Source organism: Trachinotus anak, unplaced genomic scaffold, assembly GCF_046630095.1.
Source record: "Trachinotus anak isolate AG129_WGS33_773 ecotype Australia unplaced genomic scaffold, CSIRO_AGI_Tana_v1 ptg000032l, whole genome shotgun sequence".
NCBI lineage: Eukaryota > Metazoa > Chordata > Actinopteri > Carangiformes > Carangidae > Trachinotus > Trachinotus anak.
The window spans coordinates 20,536,134-20,557,341 of NW_027273883.1; the positions used below are offsets into that span (position 1 = coordinate 20,536,134).

Consider the following 21,208-nt stretch of genomic DNA (forward strand, 5'->3'; position numbering starts at 1 on the left):
ATAGTTGCTTCTCGGCCAAGGAGCATCTTGTCCTTTTGTCCCCCTCCAACTGGCTCATACGTTTTATTTCCCTACTGTCTGATTGGCCTTGGCAGGTCATGTGATGAGGAAGATGAAGTGGAGTTGTATCATATGGTTGTCATGGCCGGAGTAGAGCAGACCCATTGAGTGCACCCACTGAGGTGCACGTGGGTGAGGAAATGCATGGGAGTGCATTTGCAGAGTTTGTGGGTGTGTATGAAACAATAACATTAGGAATTTACTCTAACACCCCAGATAGTCACAGACTTGTGAAGCTACTCAGATATTTCCTCTAATATTAACTGTCACATGTTCCTAACTAACAATCCAACATCTGACTCAATGCTATGACTCCAATCACTGATCAAATCTACCTTTGTCAGGATCTGAATACGGATGCTCTTTCTTGACCTTTGGGAACAGCATCTGGTGCAAACAAAGCAAAAAAGGTCCACCTCTAGCTTTTAAGCATATTTAATGTTCTTCAGACAGCAAAGGCAGCTAGATCAGGTGTCATCACTTGACCTAAATTTGGTCCTTTGGTCAGGCGATAACAAGTGGTCATGTATAGGAGATAAATTGTAGTCCCTGTCTCCTTACAAGGCTGACCCTTGGTGGAGGACCTCAGATATTCTGCACCCACCACAAGCCATTTAAGACTGGACCCACCTGGAGAAGAAGACAGGGCGGTGTATGACATTACTTGCAACAGTGGTGGGAAAAACTACATCCATAAAAGTGTGAGATAACTGTGACTGTCTGAACACCAGACCAGAGCTAGTCACAGCATCAGACGTAAGACTGGCCAGGAGACTATGGCAGGAGAAAGCTCAAGAGGGCCGTTTGCATCCAACAGCAAATGTTTAAATTAGAAAAGGGTAACTTATCATGTAACTTAAGGACAAGTTAAAGACCATGTGATGACACCTGAGGTAGCTGCATTGACTAAATGTAAGCCATAAGATGAAGTTGAAAGCTCTGAAAGGTAGAAGTGTGCTTTCTTTACACTCTATAGCTACATCAAAGCAGCTAATAAATAACTCACTGTGTGTTAAAATGTCTTAATGGGCCTCTCTATAACAGATAACTCAGTTTGGTTGAATGGGTCTTGCACAGATTTAGATGAGCTCTAAACTAATTTGCTCACAGTTGCCAAAACAGGAGACAAATTTCTTCATGGTTGTGTAATGTTTTAGGAAAATTGTGTCGCTATAATTGTTGATGATTGTCACTGAAAGCCAAGTATTAAGACTTGATAACTCATGTCCATCTGTGTCTTTCCCTGCTCCCATACTGTTTCTCATTTTCTTCGCACATCCAATGCCTCCTTCCTTCTTTTGTCCTTCTCTTTCTCATTCCCTCCTTCATCTCTCCATCGCCCCCTTCTCTGCCTTCACCTCTCCACCTTCAGCCCAGCTATAGCCTCTTGTTACAGCAGTGCTTATGTTGGCACCCCTACCCCTGCATCCTCTCCTATACCCTTCTCTACCCCACATACGCCTTCATATACCCCCTGCTGCACTCCACGCCGCCTCTCCCTGTCTCTCTCCCTCGCTGAGTCCTCAACCAACCTTAGGGAGTCCACCAAGACCACCAGCACCTCTCTAGGCCTGGTGCGCCTCCTGGTGGAGCATGGGATCTCTGCATCTGTGTACAACCCCCGAAGCTGGGACAGAGGGATGTTTTCCAGTGGAGCCTCTACACCCGAGCTAGGAGCACAGGCGCAGAGGTGCACCGACACACCAGGCGAGACTGATGTGAGACGGTTGGGGAAACGCCCAGACACCCTTCTCCTCCAGCCCTCCACGCCACCCAACTCCCCTCGCTCCAAATCTGCCTCCTCCACCACCACCGGCCCAGTCTTTCAGTTCAGCCCTACCGCTGATGACCCTCCATACTACGACACCTTCCTCGCCTCTAAACCAGCTCGCACCATTCTGAGGGAAGTGCTGAGTGAGGCAGAGAGGGAGCGAGGGGCCCAGGCAGATGATGACATGCTGAACCTGCGACTTGTGGACAAACTGAAAAGTTTCCGCACCCTTTCCCCTCTTTCTGCTTCAGCTTCATCTGGGAATGCTCTTTTAGCCCCCTTTGGCTCCACTGGACTGGGGAACAGTGCTCTGGGTGGGGGGCTTCCAGGATTGAACGCAGGACTGAGGAGGAATCGAAGCTATCCCGCCATGGTGGGGGCCAGTATGGCTATGAAAGACCCAGGAGGTCCCCCCAGCACAGAGATACTTATACCCCATACGATGCAAACCCCAAGTACACAACACACAGTGCACACACAAGAAATGGGCAAAAGACAAACAAATCACACACTGGTCACGAAGCCCATACACATACCACAGACACTACATGCACTGGATACAGTCACACCACAGACGATAATACAGAGACACACCAGGCCAACAAGCAATGACCGACACAGTGGTGATGAAACTGTGACATAAATAGGAAATATTTAGTGTATTAGTCCATATTACAACACACAAACTCACACATTCTGCAGCACAATACTCAAGACATGACTACATGTGCACACACTCAAATTTATTTACAAAACCAAATACCATATGTATCTATACAGACATGCTTCCATTGTGGAAAGTCCCCAGACTGAATGATAGAGTCCATCCACGGACTCAACTAAAGAATAAGTCATCTTTCCTGACCAGTCCACACACTGCCTGATTTAACAACCATCAATCAACATAATATAAACCCAATGAAATGGTGATGAATAAACCAGTAGTGGCTGAAACTGTTATACTCTGTTACTATACTCGTATAATGTCAGGCTAATGATGGAGTACGTTGCCTTCCTGTGTCCATTGTACGAGTATATTGTGTATGCAATATACTGTGTCATATTCAGTATAATATTAAAGGCTCAATCTGGTGAAAGTACTGCACAGTTTTCCCAGAGCCCTTTTCCTCCTCAACCTGAATGAGTCCACAGAAAAACATGAATTTAAAATCTACTGTACTGACCTGAAGATAAGGCTGTTTTTTTTTTTTTCCTTGAGATTATTTATAAACAAATGAGTTGTATATTCCATGACTACACAATTACACATGTGCTACAGCAGCTGTTACTGTTACTTTAAGAAAGTGCTGTATCAACTCATGGGCTAGCAGGTTTCTACTGTGAAACTGCAAAAGTAAAGTCTCCAGAAAACATTTTCCCCATTGACGACCCTCATAAATGATACATCTGTAAAAACATTTACAGGATGCACAACAAACAAAGTGTCTTTAGTTTTGGGCATTTGAATTTATTTGGTATTTGTAAGTCATCCCAGTGTACAGTCTGTGATACAGACTAATGTCAACTATGTCTACCCTAAAAGTCTAAAAGTCTAAAACATTTTCATCTTGTATTTGGGCCACTATGGTATTTTTAAGCATTTAATTGCACTGGGGTTAAATTGAAGTTATAATGTCACAGTGGCATTAGCACTAGAGATTATTTTCTACCAGTGACTCTTTCTTCTCTGTATGTGTGTAATATGTATTTCCAAACAAAAAGTCCAGATTTGGGCTTTAATGTGTCCTCTCGCTATGACTGAATGTTCTTATGTGCCTAAAAACAGCTAATACACTTTATCTCACCAGAGTATGGGTTTGTATTTGTTTGATTTGATTAGATTAATCTTTTAATTTGCCTTTTGTTAGATGGTATGCAGTAAAGGGAGTAAATGAAAATAATTGTGCAAAATTAATCTATTAGTGTCTGAACCTGCTGAGGGAGCCCCACACATGATTATTTATACCCGTGTCTGTTTTTGGCTATTCATGAGTTTGGGTGAAGCATCCTGTCCGTTTAGAATCCACAGGCACACGTAGCACCTGAAGGCAATACAGATCAGGTCCAGCTATACAGATAAAACACCTCGACTGTTTTCTCTAGGTTTTCTCATTTTGGTGCATCTTTCCATACTCATCTAGTCAGTGTAGAAAAAGTGTGAGGAGGATGCATATGGTATGGCATGGGCACAAACATCCTAAAACAACAAAATGCAGATGGGAGCTGGAAGATCAGAAAGTAAAGTCTGCCACAGGCACTGCTGCACCCTGAGAATTCGCTCAAAACCAAAGACAAAGAACTGGGTGAAACCACAACAACAGAATTGAAGTATGTTTGAAAAACATACATAGCAAATTCACTTTATTTCCTTATCGCTGGTGTATGCAAATAAATGCACACACTGACACCATATAATTTATTCTGTCAACATCGAACAAGCATGTGGGTGAAAAAATGTAAAGCAATATTAGGCATTAGGAGACTTGTATATTTCTGAATGTAATTGTTAAAAGAAAAACCAAATGTTGGTTTTAAGAGCAAGAGACTGAGCTTTTATCACAGCTTGTTGCTGAAGGGACGTTTTTGGTCCAGTTCCAGTGTCCACCCTCAGAAACGCCCATCAGGTATTTTGCACTCTCTGTGGAAAACTTACCCGACTATTTGAAAAGAGAGAAAGTAACACTCAATTGTATTAACCTATACATGAAATATGAACATCACACATACTTAAATGGCAACAGAAACCCCTCTGTGCAGATGAAATGATTTGTCTGATTCCTCATTCCTTGTACCCTCCTGTGCTTGGGCACTTACCTGATCTTGCAGGTGTCAGTCTAAATCTGAAGTTGGACATTGGGACTGGGCCACTGAACACTTGTCTGACTGACTCATGAATGAAAGGATGAAATGGCTGGCTCAGACGCTGGCAGTGATGTGTTGAAATCCTTAATGATTAAGGGATTAAAATTGCAATGTTATCTAGTGAGAGATTAACTATCATTAAATATATTTATTACATGCTTGGATTATTAGAGGCACACATATAACTGAATATGCATTGTATATGTTTAAGTGAAGGACTTGAGCAGTTTTTATTTATATTTTGAACTGTCACTGACATTTTGAATCGTTCTTGATTGGACATTTTTGTCATTATGGTTTCATGATAAACATTTCTGTGGCACTTAGTAAAATGGCTTTTTAGAGACATTTCCATTTAAAACAGTGGGTACAGTTTGTTGTCTACAATAGCAGCTGCACATTTGGGAGAAAAAAAAATGAGACAACAATTCACAGTATTAAATATTGATACCAAGTGCCAAGAATGACGTGAGGAGTTGGTGTGTGTTCATGTGTGTGCTTGTTTTTCTGTGTGTCATTTGAATCATCTGAATGTAAGTTCTTTCAAACAGTAATCCTGCTGTAGGGCCATATATTTGTGTACAGTACGTTGATTTATCTTTAGTAGTTTGTGTTAACCTCAGAGGGGAAACTATTATTACATTGTAAATGTATGCAACACAAATAGCCATGCTAACTTTATTTTTTTTTAAATAAACTGTAACAGTAGAGAAAAAGATGGGGAATGAAGTTGTTTATTTTGAGTAAAGAGGGAAACAAACTTTTCTGTTCAGGGACTGAAGTGTTCTATTCTACAGAACAGACTGTGCCGTCAATAAAACAAAATAAATACAGAGACAATCACTTGTTTGCCTTATTCAGCAAAGAATGTATTTATTTAGAGTCCAGCTATAGGTCTTTAAATCAGTCTTGATGGGATGAGAAAGTTTTGCAGATTTTCTCTCTGGTTCATGTGTGTTGATCATACGTCCTTCGAGTTGTGGGGAACACTGTCTTGGCTATCACCCTGAGGGGCGATTAAGTGCCATAAATCATTTGTAGTAATAGGACTGGGTTTTATGGTGGAAATCTGCACCACATTAATAAGAATGATTTTCCAATATACAGTATGCCACGATATGGTAAATGCACGCACAATCTCATGATATAACCATAACATGATAAAAAATCCCATTGAAAGTTGATGAATGAATTGTTGACTCTGGACTGCATCTGCCACTCCACCTCTGCAACTAGTCCAGGCCTCTCTCATGTTCATCCTCAAGTTTACCCACATTCTTCTATTCCAATCGAGCTCTACACTCAAGCATGACCTTTGTACTCCTTTGCCTCTGCTGCCTCATTCTCCTTTGGGCACAAATAAGCAGGGTAATATTTTAAAGAGTAGCTAACATGAAAGTTCAAAAGGCCCGCATGCCCATGCCACTGATCAGCACATCAGACTGACATGCAGCTTTGTACACTCATCTGCAAAGTCCAAGTTCCCAGAACATGCAAGGACACTTCACAATCACTGATGGCTAATAAAAGTTCACAAAAGTTCACAGTTCACAGTTCACCATCATTGAGGGGAAAATGAATTCCCGAGTTTATCAAGGTTTCTTGTGTCAGGGTGGCTGTCCACCTGCTGAAGCTCAGTAGAAGTTGGGCGATGCCACAGGACGATGACAAATAAGCATCAAAGAGTTCAAACTAAGAAAAGCCACCTGTTGGAGTAACACAGTCACAACCCAGACCTTAACCCAAAAGAGATAGAGATGATGACCCACAGAGAGCTGGTCAAACCAGACATCCAAAGAAAATGTCCCAAAATTCCTCCTGAACATTGTGCAGGTCTGATCAGCAGCTACTTTTTTGAGGTTATTTGTCGCATATTGGTTTGACCAGTTATTAAATCCAAGGCTTCACTTGCTTTTTCCATCAGCACTGTGAACATTTAATAGGTGTGTTCACTATAGACACAAAATATTATAATTGACTTTTATGTTGTTAGCGTAATCCCATTGTGATTCTGCATACTTGCAACTCAGATGAAGATCAGATCACATTTTATGTCCAATTAATGCAAAATATCTGGTCATTTCAAAGGGTTCACATACTTTTCTGTGGATATTAGTTCAGGTGAATAGCGAAGAACACTTGACTGGCCTGAGTAACTTTTTTAGCTCTAGCCATTCTCCAGTTACAGCTTTATTCCACAGGGAGGCATCGTGTCTCAGCAAACAGAACTGACAGCTGGCATAAACACACACCATGGCCAACTCTAAGCCTGGAAAAGAGAAGCAAAGCCGTCTTGACAGCATAGGAAACGCACCCAGTGTTGGGCTTGTAAACCTATATTTGCTCTTCCTGGCCTTACAGTAAAGCACGGCAGAACTGTCTCTCCTACAGCTTGACACAACACCACTGTGAGTGCCCTCCCAGTCTTTTTGTTGTGTTATAAATTCATTCTAATGTCACAAAGGAAATTAGGTTATTATTTTGCCATTTGATATTGTAAACAGGCTCATAATTTATTGTTAATCTACTTAGTGTATCTTGCTGCTTTGGCAAACTGAAATGGAGATAGAAAATCTGAGTGTACATTAAATTATGTACTAATGTGTAGAGATTTATCAGGATTATAACAAACCAGGCTCCAAAACCAGATGTTGTGAATAGCGAGAGACGGAGAGAGATGGCAGTGAGGCAACTCAGATGATGGAAAGTAAGACTGCTCTCTAATGGAATAAAAGAGATGAAAATGAAGAGAGGGGACAGATGGATACACAGTACTGGATGGTTGTGAAATGTTTTTTGATGCTTAGAGGAGGACTAGCAGGTGTGTGTGGTCCCAGAGGGGAAATGAGAACATTGTGCAGAGTTGCGTCAGCCAGGACAGAAAAGTAAAGAACTTGAAAAAGACTAATGATGGAGGAGGATGAAACTTCTTTCCCTGGCATGACTTGGTCAGATTAATACTGGTCAGTTCTTTATATGTTGTCAGTCCCTTGAATCTTATATTCAGATGGAACAAGAGGAACACAGCAGACTTTAAGATAAAAGCTGCACTGAGTCTAGGCAGTTTGGAAGATTGTTTTTACTGCAAACTGAGTGGACATAGAGAAAACATCAGCCAAACAAACTTTACAAGAGACAAGGTTAACTGTCTCCTTGAAGAAAAAAAGAAAAAAAAAGCTGCTTTGCATGCTTCAAAGCCAAGATTACTCAACAGACTCTTGAGCACAGAGTAATTAACAGCAGCTTTGAAGGAAGGTCCACTTCAGCTATGTGACGTGTGATCATGTCCTCAAGAGTTGAAGCATGACAGGCTGCGCAGCCAAAGTCCTTCGGCAATGATCCTTCACACAGTGGCCAAAAGGAGAGCTGTTTGACTTGTGTAATCAACCATTCTGCCACAAACCTTGAGCATAGCCTTTAGAGACTGGGTATGTATTGCTTTTTTGTTTGTTTGTTTGTTTTTGGACAATACCTATCTTTTGTGATATCAATCTCTTTCTGTGGAGTGGGCAATATTGTTTTTGTTTTTTGTTTTTTTTTAATCTTAATCTGTTATTTTGCCAAACAGAGATATGGGGAAAATCCAAGTGTGATGAGGCCACTCCTCATCCAGCACCAAATGCAGGTCACAGTTTTTACTTATACCTTCAAATATCTCAATATATATGAGGGGGCTGTCTCAACCACTAATGAATGTCTGAATCTTAAGACTAAGACAATGAACATTACATTCAAGGTACACATTAGCATATTGGCATGTTGATGTGCCGAGTCACAGCCTAACAGAGCTGTTAGTGCAGCTGAATGTCACACAGTTTTTTGCTTAAACCAACCAAAGAAGCTTAAAGCCTAAAGTTAGAGAAAGTAGCATGTGCAGGGCACTGTAGGCTGCAGTTGTGATATAACACAGCACTTGTTTGATTGTGATCATCAAGTACATTGTGACATCTCTGTGTAAAGAGTGATTAATTTTACTTTGGATTTGTAGACTTGTTTTTTCTGAATGGGCACTTCACACTGCCATTCTGCCACCCTGCTCATGTATGACCCCATTTTAATTAATCTGTGTGGATAGAGTGTACACTAGGTTCATTTTATTCTTGAACTGACTTCCTCTACAGTCACTCAACAAGCTTTCGATTTGCGCAATGCACACATTTCTGCAGAATTCATCTCACAGTGAATTGTATTTTTTCTGTCTGGCGTCAGTCCTCTCTGACCCCAGCGCTCTAACCAAGTTCTTTGCCTTTGGATATTAACTTGATCGATTCTCTTGTTCACTCCCTTTTTCCCTGTCACCCATCCGCACACAAATCAGCTGCAGGGTTTAAAGTGATGCCATTAGAGGTTTTCTTGTCCAGTGTAAACATATGAAACATATGTTCTCTGGTCAGCAGGAAGTAATAAATCTGTGAAAGTGAACATGTGAGCAAAACAGTGTTTCTTTGAGTGATAGTAATAATTCAGTGCAAGTCCATTGTTTATACATAGAGGTAACAGTGTTACTGAGACTGAATGTCAATATAGAACAGATAACTTGACATGTTACTCAACACTGTAGTGAATTTGTCTAGTGGCACTTTCAAATTTATCAAAATACTGTCCACTGATGGCATGGCCAAACTTGGCGACTTAGGAAACATCTTTGCGGTAATATGACATTTAAATGCTGGTTGCTAAGTATTTAGGTTTAATTAAAAGGAAGTAAACTGTTGACACTATTCAAGTGTTTACATTTACTGTGGCCTGTCATTACTCTTGATGTCACAAGTTTCTATAGATGCAGTCTATACAAATTTGATTTTATTATAATGCCATCAAAGAGTTTTTTCTCCTTCCTTGCTGTTTCTAAAACCAGATCAAATTAATAATTCTTCAGATTTCTTCCATTTTACTCATCCAAGTCTAATCATAGAGGATGTCTTTTGCTGTTCAGATTGTGAAGCCCCTTTTGATTTGATGATAGAGGGATAAATAACATTGATTTGACTTGACTTTGTTAAGCTTTGTTGCTCTTGTTCTGCTGTGTGTCTACTGTATTAGTGTGTAAGTTCATTGAGAGAAATAGAGTCAAATTCCTTGTATGTGTTCACATGCTTGGCCAATAAGGCTGATTCTAATAGAACACAAAGTCGTAGCCATAACAGTAGACAATGCTTAAAATATGGAAAATTCAGTCTTCAACTTCAATGCCCTTGCAATGGTGAGGAAAGTGAAAAAAAAAATCCTTGATCTGCCCTTTTAACTGTAATGGTGCCAAAATTTAATGGGTTCTTCCCTGGCCAATGCCCCATGCCCCATCTACTTTAAGCTTAATCCTGCTGACAAACAAACAAACAAACCAACAAACAGAGAGGTGAAAACGTCCTTGGAGGAGGTAAAAAGGCAGAGTGACATGGTTATACGGTAAACTCTGCAACCCTGAAGGAATGTTTATCAGTTACTTTGGGTACTTTCGTCTAAATGCAGCATCTGACTCAAAAATCTTTCACGTCATGGTTTAATTTGGTCCCCACATAATGACAGATATTCAACACACTGCAGACCCAGGCCAAAAATATTGACATTAGTATTGATAATGGATGAGCATCCTGATGATCACTGTATGAGCTTTACATTTTTTATGGATTAAGTGGATAACCTATTCCCTTATACTGCCATGTACTATACTGCAGCTGGCCAATGACAACCATATGAAAGATGTAACCAAACACAAGAGAAGAAAAAGCCAGTACACAATAAAGATGAATATTCAAATATTACAAGCCCAATCCCGGATCTAGTTGCACTGTGGGAATTCTGAAGCTTGTTTTCAAATAACATTCAAGATGACAATATTGACACTCTAACAATCATTAATTATCACAAAAAATAAGCCGAAAAATGTCTAACATCTACACAAATCAGTACTTTGTTATTGCTGAAATACATAATACTTCCTATGTTGGAGTATTGTGTCAATACTTATTTGATCTCTAAACTTAAGTTTCACCAAAGTGATCAAAAAGCTCTGACATATGCAGCAAACATGCAAGTTTGTACACATGGACTCAAAATATCACTTCCTGCCGTCTCTTTCACCTTTTTTCACATCATGAAACTACACAGTAAGGACACACAGGACATTAATTCTTCACAGGTTATAGGTCATAAAACTGTTACTTACTGAGATGATTAATTGGAATATAATCATGTAAGTGCTTTGTACTTTTTACTGTTGGAAGTTAACTAGGACTTTACATGAGTATTTAACATTTACAGTACATTGAACAAATTAATGCAAGAAATGACAACCAAACATTTACATTTATTGTCTTAAAGCGATCTATCAGAGCAAGTAAAGCTGTAGCAGCAAGACAGCAAGAAGAATTTTAATGCATTTAACAGAGCTCACACTTTGACATATCAGTTCCCCTGTAGAGTTATTTTAAAACTCAGCCTTCATTTTGATGTCAAGTACACACCTGTAAAGCTTCTTGGCTGTATCTTGCACGGCTGCAATTCTATTGCAGTGGGAAAACTCTACATACAGACAGACACCTGCCAAAGTACTCAAAACAGCTTCTGTAGTAGTTCCTGCTACAGCAGGTGTCTCCAGAACTATATTTTGCCATGATGACACATACAGAGACTCACAAGGTTTAAAGTTCCAGCCCTACTGTTGCAGCTGGTAACAATGGATGCTACATTTAATTGCTTTAAATGGAATAGGTTTACATCTATATAGAAAGAACTGTGTGGAAAGTACATCCCTTTAAACATGTGGTGCCCAAATTGTAGGGGTTCAAAAGTAATTGGACTGATACACATGAAGTCAAACAAAAACATCATATTTAATTTTTAACTCAATGACTGCCGGAAGTCTTCGATCTGTAGACATCAGGAGACGCTTTGTATTTAGTCTGGTCTTCAGCAAGTGGGATGAAGTACAGTCACATCGAGCTCAGTCACAAATATTCCACCTCCTAACCTCGAAAAGCTCTTTGGTTGCTTTGGCCGTATGTTGAGGATCGTTGTCCTATTGAATCATGAATTGTCATCCAATGAGATTTGATGCATTTGGCCTATAAAATCATCAATAAATCATCAATAAATGTGCCAGTTCCATTCACCAGCCGTACATGCTGGGGTCATAACAGAGCCATCACCATGTTTGACAGATGAGGTGGTGGCTTTTCTTTTTCTTTTTTTTTTTTTTGCACACTGTCTACTTTCCATCACTTAGACTGAAGTTTATTTCTGTCTAATCAGTCCATAGAACTTCAGAACTTCAATGACTTATTTCAGTGTTTTTGTGAACAGCAGCCTCTTGAGTTCTCTGTGGTTATGGTCATGAAATCTTCTCTTGATCATTGACAAGGAAACATGTCTGCCTACATCCTGGAGAGTATTCTTGACTTGCTGTGCAGTCATTGCACTCTCTTACCTGAGGGTTTAATTGTCTTCAGACAGGTTATTTGAATCATTCTGAGATCAGTTTAAAAGTGTGCCTATTGTAAAAAGCAAGACTCAAGTCATTATCCAAAATACTCCTGAAGCATTTCTCACACTTTTACGTAACTACTGTAATATTGTGATTGTTTGAGACAAAAATGAGCACAAGATAACATCCTCAGTTTATTCATGGTTGCTTATTTCTGCAGCAACTTCCTTAATGTGATTAGCAGCAGGTCCTGAAGGAACAACAAAATAAGAGCTAATGTCTTCCACTGCTGTAGTGTGAGAATGTGAAACGTGAGAAGACGGTCTTCTTCCTCCTCCCCTGCTCCACTCATTACACTTTCATTGTGACATTTTTAACCAACAATATTTACATCGGATTATTAGAATTTGCCAGACAGAAAATTGAATCAAGTCAAATTAAGTGGAATTGCATTTGTCTGCCTGGGAAACAAACATTAGCTGGCATCAGACACCGTCACTTAACGGGGTAAAATCATTTTGTTTTTCATCCTGACAGGTTTCTGACACTTCAGGTGAAAAACTGTTATCAATCTGAATTACAACTAAATAACTACATAACACCTAAAAACAAACAAACAAGCAAAAAACACCATGCAATCACACAATTTATACCATGTTGCAGCTTTCTATTTCTATTACAAGATTATACAAGGGTGAAACTTTTCTTCCTTAAAACTGTGGTAAATTGGTAGAATGAGAATGAGACAAAGAGAGCACCACATGGCAGGCTAATTTCCTTGATATAAGATCTTAAAAACAATGGCTGCCTGCCATTGTTCTACAACAACAACACCAACGTTACATATTCCATATCTGAAAGATGCTTAATAATTTGCCTGACTCAAGATATTTTGGCCACACAGTTCTCCTTTTAGTCCCTCCCTCTCTCTGATCTAGGGTCACCTGACAGCCACTAACGCTGAGCATAGACACCTTCATCACTGCCCAGATAGCAATATATGTCTGGCCTATACCCAGGCCACATGATTGTGTTTCTTCTGGCCCAAGTCTGGTCTATATACAGCATGATTGTCAGATGCTACTTCCACCTCTGGACCAATTCTGGCAGGCACACAGAAAATCTTCCAGCTGCCAGTCAGCACCAGAGATGAAATCTACCCAGATATGGAATTATATGGGCTGTGAAACTGTAGTGTATACTGGGCCAGAACTTTATTTTGCTATCTGAGTTATTAATTAGCAAGCCTTGTCTCTGTGCTTATCCATCTCAGAGAGCAGATATTCTCATTTATAAAATAGATCTTTCATTACCGGTGGTGGGAAGCAAATTTTACTGACAATTACACAAAAAAAATATTTTTCATTGACCTGATTTTGTCATTTCTAACACAACCTGATGCACCTGAAAGTACCTCAAAGTGACAAATTTCATCTAACACTAGATGTGTTTTAGAGCTGAAACAATGAGTTGAGTAGTTGACTGATTAAAAGTAAACTATTTGATAATCTATTAGTCTTTACAGAATTCTTTCTAGTAAAACTGCTAAAAATATATTGGTTCCAGGTTTGCAATTGTAATCAGTTGAGAAAATAATAAGCAGAGCAGTCAATAATGAAATTAACCGTGTGCACGCTTGTCTTTATTCATTCCAAACAGAGGAAGTAGCTTCGGCATTGTTCCACCAAGCGATGTAATTAAATAGGAGTGCAACTCAGGCAGAACACACTATTCAAATGTTGGTGAAATTGCAGCTGGGGATGTACAGCAAACAAGGCTGAAAGTATAAAAGTACTGGACAATAGCTGCACTGTAACAAACAATTTGTTCAGTCACCTGAAACCCACCCATGTCACACAACATGATGAGTGCATGTTAAAAAAAACAAAACAGCAAAAGCAGAAAATCACACATTTGACTTAAGGGCAATTGAACAGGTGCAGTCCCAGAAATGCCCTGTAGTTTATAGGCAAATATGACAGTCACACAAGGTATGAGACAGAGCCTATGTTAACTTTTCTTAGTTTAGCAAGCACATGATTAAAGGTATATGCCTGATGAGGAGTCAGGGCTATGATTAAACCATCAGCTGCACTTGATTTATTGTTTCCTATCATTTTGTGTCCCTGAAGTCATGATCATTCACAATTTGTTTGACATCTGCTCATTACATACATTCACTAATAGATATTTTATAGTTCTCAATGTGTTTTTCACAAGTTATTAAATAGTACACACCAGAGGTAGAGAAACAGTGTGGACAACAGAGGACAGGGAGACAGATGAAAATGGTGATGATATAAGTTGATAAAGTTTACTTTGGGTCACCCGGATGTTATCAGTTTGTATCTGAACCTGTGGTGAGGTTTTTATTTAGGAATATGACAGTGATGACATTTCCAGTGCAAGGTTATATTTAGAGGAATCTGCTCGTCTCACCCGCGTCATCAGAAGGATGTAGAACGAGATGACATGACATGAAGATGGAAATGTCGCTTTTATTTATTTATGTGTGCATCTACGTGTGTGGGGGGGGGAGTTATGTTTGTCAGAATCAAGGGTTCAGACATTTATTGCACACAAACATGAAATAATATAAGTTATCATAAAGCTCAAGCACAAAGTGAGGGATCTGTTTTGCCAGTGCTGAAGGTAATATTCTTCCATTAATTCAAGCAGGTTTTGTTCATTCTCAAACAAAAAGCCATATGCTCTGTTGTCGCTCTTAGTGTGGAGGAAAGACACAAAAACAAGTGTAGACCCATGTGTCAGTTATGTATATTATTATAATTTTCATAACCTGTGTAAAACATTTAGAGCAGATGATAAGTGAATAACAGAACAGCTATGAGAAAGGCATCCTTTCTTTGACTAGCTTTATAAAATATTAACATAAACAAGTGCATTTGTGAGCACACAAGCAGGCAGCAACGCACATCTATAGTGGTTGTGAGGTAGCATTTGTTAATTTGTTAACTACAGCTATTGACTGTGTAAGATTTTGTATTTGTTCACATACATAGAGACTGACTTCAAGAAATGCGCGTATGAATTTGTTAATCAGAGTCGGAGGGTAAAAATAGTCTCACTGAGATATTTAATTTTGGGTATTTTGTAATAACCCCAGCTGGCTCCAAATTTGCGTCTACCTCTCCCATCCCTATGTCCCATAATGACCCCACCAAATGCTCACCTAGTCACTGTGCTATTATGACAGCAGGGCTGTCAGGTCGCTTTGTTGTCATTATGATAGCAGGTACACAAGGATGATATGACAACAGGAGACTTAACACTGGAATCAACTATAGACGCAGCAAATAAGTGTATACCACTGACGAAGATATCATAAGACAGTGTAGAAGAAGTCTAATGCCTTTTCCAGCCAGTGTGCATCCACAAATGTTGCCTGTTAAATTATCATTACACAGAGAAAGAGGAGGAATACGTGTGATGTGGGATCCTGTCTAATACTATAATGTTATGTTTTCCTCACCAAATGAACTCTCAGGGTGGCTGGAGGTCTTGGTATAGTTTAATATCTTACATTTTCCTTGTCTTGCTCTGACACAGACAAACCTTCCATCTTCTAATTGGCCAGTGCCACTAGTTTCTGTGCTTCAAGAGACTGTGATTATACCACAGTGCATAATTTTTCATAGTAATGTAAATTGGTGTCGTCCATTTAGCTGCTGAGACCACTCACACCATCAGATGCAAATATAGGCTTTAGAACTGCGAAAGGTTCATATTGTATCATCATCACAATGTCACAAACTGGTTTAGTGTTTTCCACGAATCCACACAAGAGATAAAATTGTTGTGATTTGAACTACAGCAAACCTAAATAAAAAAAAGTAAAGCATGATGTGTGAAATAAAAATTTTATAATACTTCCAAAATAAAAAGAGTGGATGCCAGCTGTAAACAGGGAGGGAATGTGCTGACGGGACAGCATTTACAGCCTATCCCTGATTGACCAAGCTACCAGACACAGTGGGATGAACGTGTAAACCACCACTATGAATTAAAAATAAATAAATGCATTTTTTTTAAATCCACATTTATTACAAGGAAAAAGGTAAACACTTCAATAAAACTCTGGTTACAGGGGCAATACTGACAGATACTGTAATATACAGTCATAATCAAAAGAAACTGAGGTCAATCTAATGTATTTGTTTATTTCCACTGTTTACAAATGCTCAACACAATTATAAAATCTGCATATTATATTCTGTATTTATTACAGTATTAACAACACCCTCATCATCATTCAGCAGGAAAAATTAATTTTTTGCCTGTTTAGTAAGTCAACATAATCAAGCTGCTACAACATATTTTGTATGTTGGAGCAAATAAGTTAGTTTTCTGTTAATAACATCATGAATACAGAACAACATTCAATAAATCCTAACTTGACCAATTAATAATGATAATGTGATATTTTTATTGTACCTACCAACACATGCATGATACCCACCTTCTATATTTCATATATTTACAACTGAAGCTTGTTGGCTTTCTTATCTTCCCTCCTCTCTGGATGTTTGTGTATCAGAGGGATCCTGCTGATTTGTGTACTTTATACACTTTAGGGCCACATCTTCCACAGCATGTGTGTGTTTTATGGCTCCTATCTCCTGTGGTTATATCTTAATGTCTTTATGACTGCTTGTAATGGTCAACAACAGAGTGAAGGGAAGGAAAGAAAGATGAAAGACGGAAGGGTGAAGACAGGAAAAAAGCAAAGACAGGAGAGGAGAGAAAGGAAGATTAAAGACTGTGTCTACACTAAATGTTTATTAACAGCTTGTGTCATTACTGCTCTCTTGTCTGTATTATGATGATGTATTCACCATTACACCTGTCAACTGTCAACAGTTGTACCACAGTAACAACTACATCCCTAGGAAATATAAACAATCTTATAACAATTATTTGTTATTATTATTATTATTATTAAATTGTATAAATCATTGGCAATATGGAAAAAGTTGTAAATACATCACGGACATATTACCACTTTAAAAAGTTGCTATGGCCTTGCCTATTTAACACTTGCTTATTTACACATCCTGCAGATGCAGAGCTACATTAGCATTCATATAGAGTCATGTGTCTGACTGGCGCATGTAGGCCAATATTCTCTCTCCATTTAGTTCTATTTTGGTCTCTGACTGACTTCTGCTTAGGAAATAACTGTTTAACTATGGCAGTTACATGTTTCACTATGTTTAGTGTCTATCAGCCATCTGGTGATAGGCCTCAAACAGGTCTTTAGATTTTTTTTTGCTAAAAACGGCTGCCTGCTGCATCATGACATGGCAATGGTGAGGAGTAGTTAGAGTGAGGCAAAATAGACCGCCAGAGGTGAGAGGAATCCATGGTGGATTAGGCCAGTCACTTATTCTAAACCTGTGTTCATATATAGGAAAACAGAAAATATTTGAAGTATGATGAAAAATTTACAATATATAAACAGGCACAAGAGCTAGTTTGCATTGTGGTCCAGAAAAAGGCACTCTTAAAATTCACTATGAGCTTTACCTATTGTATGCCCTGTTGACCAAACAGGAAACTGAGTAAATGAATAAAAATGGTGAACAATAGAAAGCATAAATGTGCTGACTGGATAATCCTGACACCAAAGCATTCTGAGATGGACTGTTTGAAAGTGTTTGGGACCCAAAAGTTAAGAAAGAATTTTACGTGTATAAGCACAGAGCTCAGTGGTGATTAATAGCTAGAACGGTCTGTAGTTATTTGACCTATGACGACATGGTGATAAATCAATCAGTTGACATCAACCAAATCTGTAAAGGTTGAAGGCTAAGACATTGAGATGGGGCCAGAGGGTGAGTTGTCTTAACCAAGCCTTTCAATATATCAAAAGGATATACAGAGGTCACAATCACTGTTTAACAAAGCACATGATCCCACAAAGTAGTTTCTGCCCGGATTCAAACCAGGGACCTTTTTTGGGTTAGGCGAACATGATAACCACTACACTGCTTGGAGAAGTGGCCTTCCATCCAAGCTGGTCATGTCTGCTGTAACTCTTCAAAATCTGGTCATGACGTTCACTCTTCTGTTGGGAGGATAGGGCCCAATCGGGTGTTGTTGCTTGGCTCTTTAGTCATTTAATCTGGATTTTAAAAAGGAATACTGACTAAAGCGTTAAACTGGCAAGTTTGTGTTTACTTTTGGAAGCAAACCCACCTTCTGTATATAAAGCAGCATTTTTTTTTCTCTGACATAAGGTCAAACTTTGCTGATGTTTAGGAAAGTGGACAAGATGAGCAGGTTTGTACTTCTTTTAACGTGCATTCATTTCTGTTGCTGCAGGGGAAGGTGGCATTCGCTTAAAGGCCACTGTTGGACAGCAAGAAAATGCTGGATGGTGTTCCATTACCCGAGCTTTGCTCTGTGGTGAAGATACAGCTGTGAAGTAGTAAAACCAAAAGCCTCTCCCCGTCGGGGAATCGAACCCCGGTCTTCCGCGTGACAGGCGGAGATACTGTCCACTATACTAACGAGGACTGCTGCCACAGATGCAACAGCCGTCTTCAACCGACCAGCGGTGTTTGTTCGCACATTCACTCTTCTGTTGGGAGGATAGGGCCCAATCAATTGTTGCTTTGGCTCTGTAGTCATTTAATCTGGATTTTGAAAAGGAACACTGACTAAAGCGTTAAATTGGCAAGATTGTGTTTACTTTTGGAAGCTTTTACAACTGCAAACCCACCTTCTGTATTGTCAACATCTATTGATTTTAAGTTGTCCTTACGCAGCCTTTCAACGATGCTCTTTGCAACTCGACACGTCAAGTGGAGGCACGGAGGTTATGAATCGCATTCGCTGTCTGACTTCACTTTGTTTGAGAAGCAGAAGATTGTTTCCGCCCGGTTTTGAACCAGGGACCTTTCGCATGTGAGGGGAACATAATAACCACTACACTATGGAAACCTCTCTGCGCCTCACGCCAGCAAATGTGCCAATGTACCCTGAGCCCCATTGGCATTTTCATTAGAGAAGCTACATCCAAATGAGTAGAATGTGTTACAAAGAGTCCTTGGAGATATCACATGAGAGATTCTAAACTGGATGTAGTCACGTCACCAATGGAGCAAAAGGCACCCAAGCGCCAATGTACACTGAGCCGTACGTAAGTCCGCAATGTAAAACAAACATGAAATGAAGACAAATCTCTGACATTATCAGATTTTGTCTCTCGAATCACGTCAACTGTAGGTACACACAATTGTTCTCCATTTTATAATAGAATATAGAGATATTGCTCTGAATTTGTGTCTATGTGTGTGTGTGTGTGTGTGTGTGTGTGTGTGTGTGTGTCAGAAAATGGCTCCAAGGCCTTATCCAGTGATTCTAATTGATGAGAGCTGGAGCCATTATTGCACTATTTGCATGATGAGTTTTGGCACTCTGATTTCCATTTCAGGATGCTTGACTCTAACCTGAAGTGGCATTCTAATAAAAACCGTCCCCTGTGCAACATCAAGGTAATATCTCACCATCATTTTAAAGTCCCCATTGAAAGAAATACCACCTTCTCTGATTATAGATTGTAGAAGTGAGAAGGACTATGTTTCAAAATGTGATGAAACCATTTATCTGACAAGCTTGGACATGATTGTTGTAAATGTAAAGGGAAAATCCCTGCCTTATGACATAAGTATCAAGTATTTAAGACGACCTTTAAAAGCATGAGATATGAAGACAGGCAAATTTCTTCAAATTTTTTCTTCTCCCATCTATTTTTACTCATCTTTGTGCAGAGTCTCATGCCAAAAATGTAACAGAAAACTAGAATTACTGGCTTGTGGTTGTATGCCTCTGTCAGCCAGTGAATTTTAAGGGAATATGTTCACAATCTGCCTTTTTGTTGCTGATTTACAGCATTGAATAATGGTGGTGTTTTTGCAGAACATTATGATTTACAATTAAGTTGACCATATGGATATGAAATGTCATCAGTTCATCATTTATCGTATTAGAAATTTGTGTTATATAGTGTCATAATTAGTGGAGGAATTTTTGAGTTGTTGCCGAAACGTGTTTTGTGAGGTCAGTGACTATGACCATGACCTTTGATCACTTGAATCTAACCACTTAATCTCTGAGTCCAAGTGAAAGTGCAAAATCTGAAGAAATTCCCTCAAGCCTGTCTCACATTCAAGAGGCCAAAAACATACACTATATTGCCAAAAGTATTCACTCACCCATCCAAATAAATGAAATCAGGTGTTCCAATCACCTCCATGGCCACAGGTGTATAAAATCAAGCACCTAGGCATGCAGACTGTTTCTACAAACATTTGTGAAAGAATGGGTCGCTCTCAGGAGCTCAGTGAATTCCAGCGTGGTACTGTGATAGGATGCCACCTGTGCAACAAGTCCAGTTGTGAAATTTGCTGGGAACGACAGCAACTCAGCCACAAAGTGGTAGGCCACGTAAACTGACGGAGCAGGGTCAGCGGATGCTGAGGCGCATACTGCGCAGAGGTTGCCAACTTTCTGCAGAATCAATCGTTACAGACCTCCAAACTTGCTGTGGCCTTCAGATTAGCTCAAGAACAGTGTGTAGAGAGCTTCAAGGAATGGGTTTCCGTGGCTGAGCAGCTGTATCCAAGCCATACATCACCAAGTGCAATGCAAAGCGTTGGATGCAGTGGTGTAAAGCATGCTGCCACTGGACTCTAGAGCAGTGGAGATGCATTCTCTGGAGTGACAAATCGCGCTTCTCCATCTGGCAATCTGATGGACGAGTCTGGGTTTGGTGGTTGCCAGAACAACAATACTTGTCTGACTCCATTGTGCCAAGTGTAAAGTTTGGTGGAGGGGGATTATGGTGTGGGGTTGTTTTTCAGGAGCTGGGCTTGGCCCCTTACTTCCAGTGAAAGGAACTCTGAATGCTTCAGCATACCAAGAGATTTTGGACAATTCCATGCTCCCAACTTTGTGAGAACAGTTTGGAGATGGCCCCTTCCTCTTCCAACATGACTGTGCACCAGTGCACAAAGCAAGGTCCATAAAGACATGGAGGAGAGAGTTCGGTGTGAATGAACTTGAAT

At 39.7% G+C, this 21,208-nt stretch overlaps 1 protein-coding gene and 1 non-coding gene across 8 annotated transcripts in view; one reads left to right on the top strand and one right to left on the bottom strand.

The window, feature by feature from the left end:
• The window catches only part of trak1a (trafficking protein, kinesin binding 1a), a 45,264-nt gene extending 39,731 nt beyond the window's left edge, over window positions 1-5,533 (top strand). For 6 of the 7 annotated variants that reach the window (XM_071469681.1, XM_071469683.1, XM_071469679.1 and 3 more), the window contains one exon: window positions 1,433-5,533. In XM_071469681.1, the coding sequence (XP_071325782.1) occupies window positions 1,433-2,474 (1,042 nt within the window). In that variant the 3' untranslated portion in view covers window positions 2,475-5,533. Of the gene's footprint in view, window positions 1-95; window positions 193-1,432 lie in introns of all 7 variants that reach the window. The other variant, XM_071469684.1, reaches the window with a different exon arrangement.
• Window positions 5,534-18,583: 13,050 nt separating this feature from the next.
• On the bottom strand, window positions 18,584-18,655 carry trnad-guc (transfer RNA aspartic acid (anticodon GUC)). Its single transcript has one exon. It is a non-coding gene; the product is annotated as a tRNA-Asp (tRNA).
• Window positions 18,656-21,208: the final 2,553 nt, after the last annotated feature.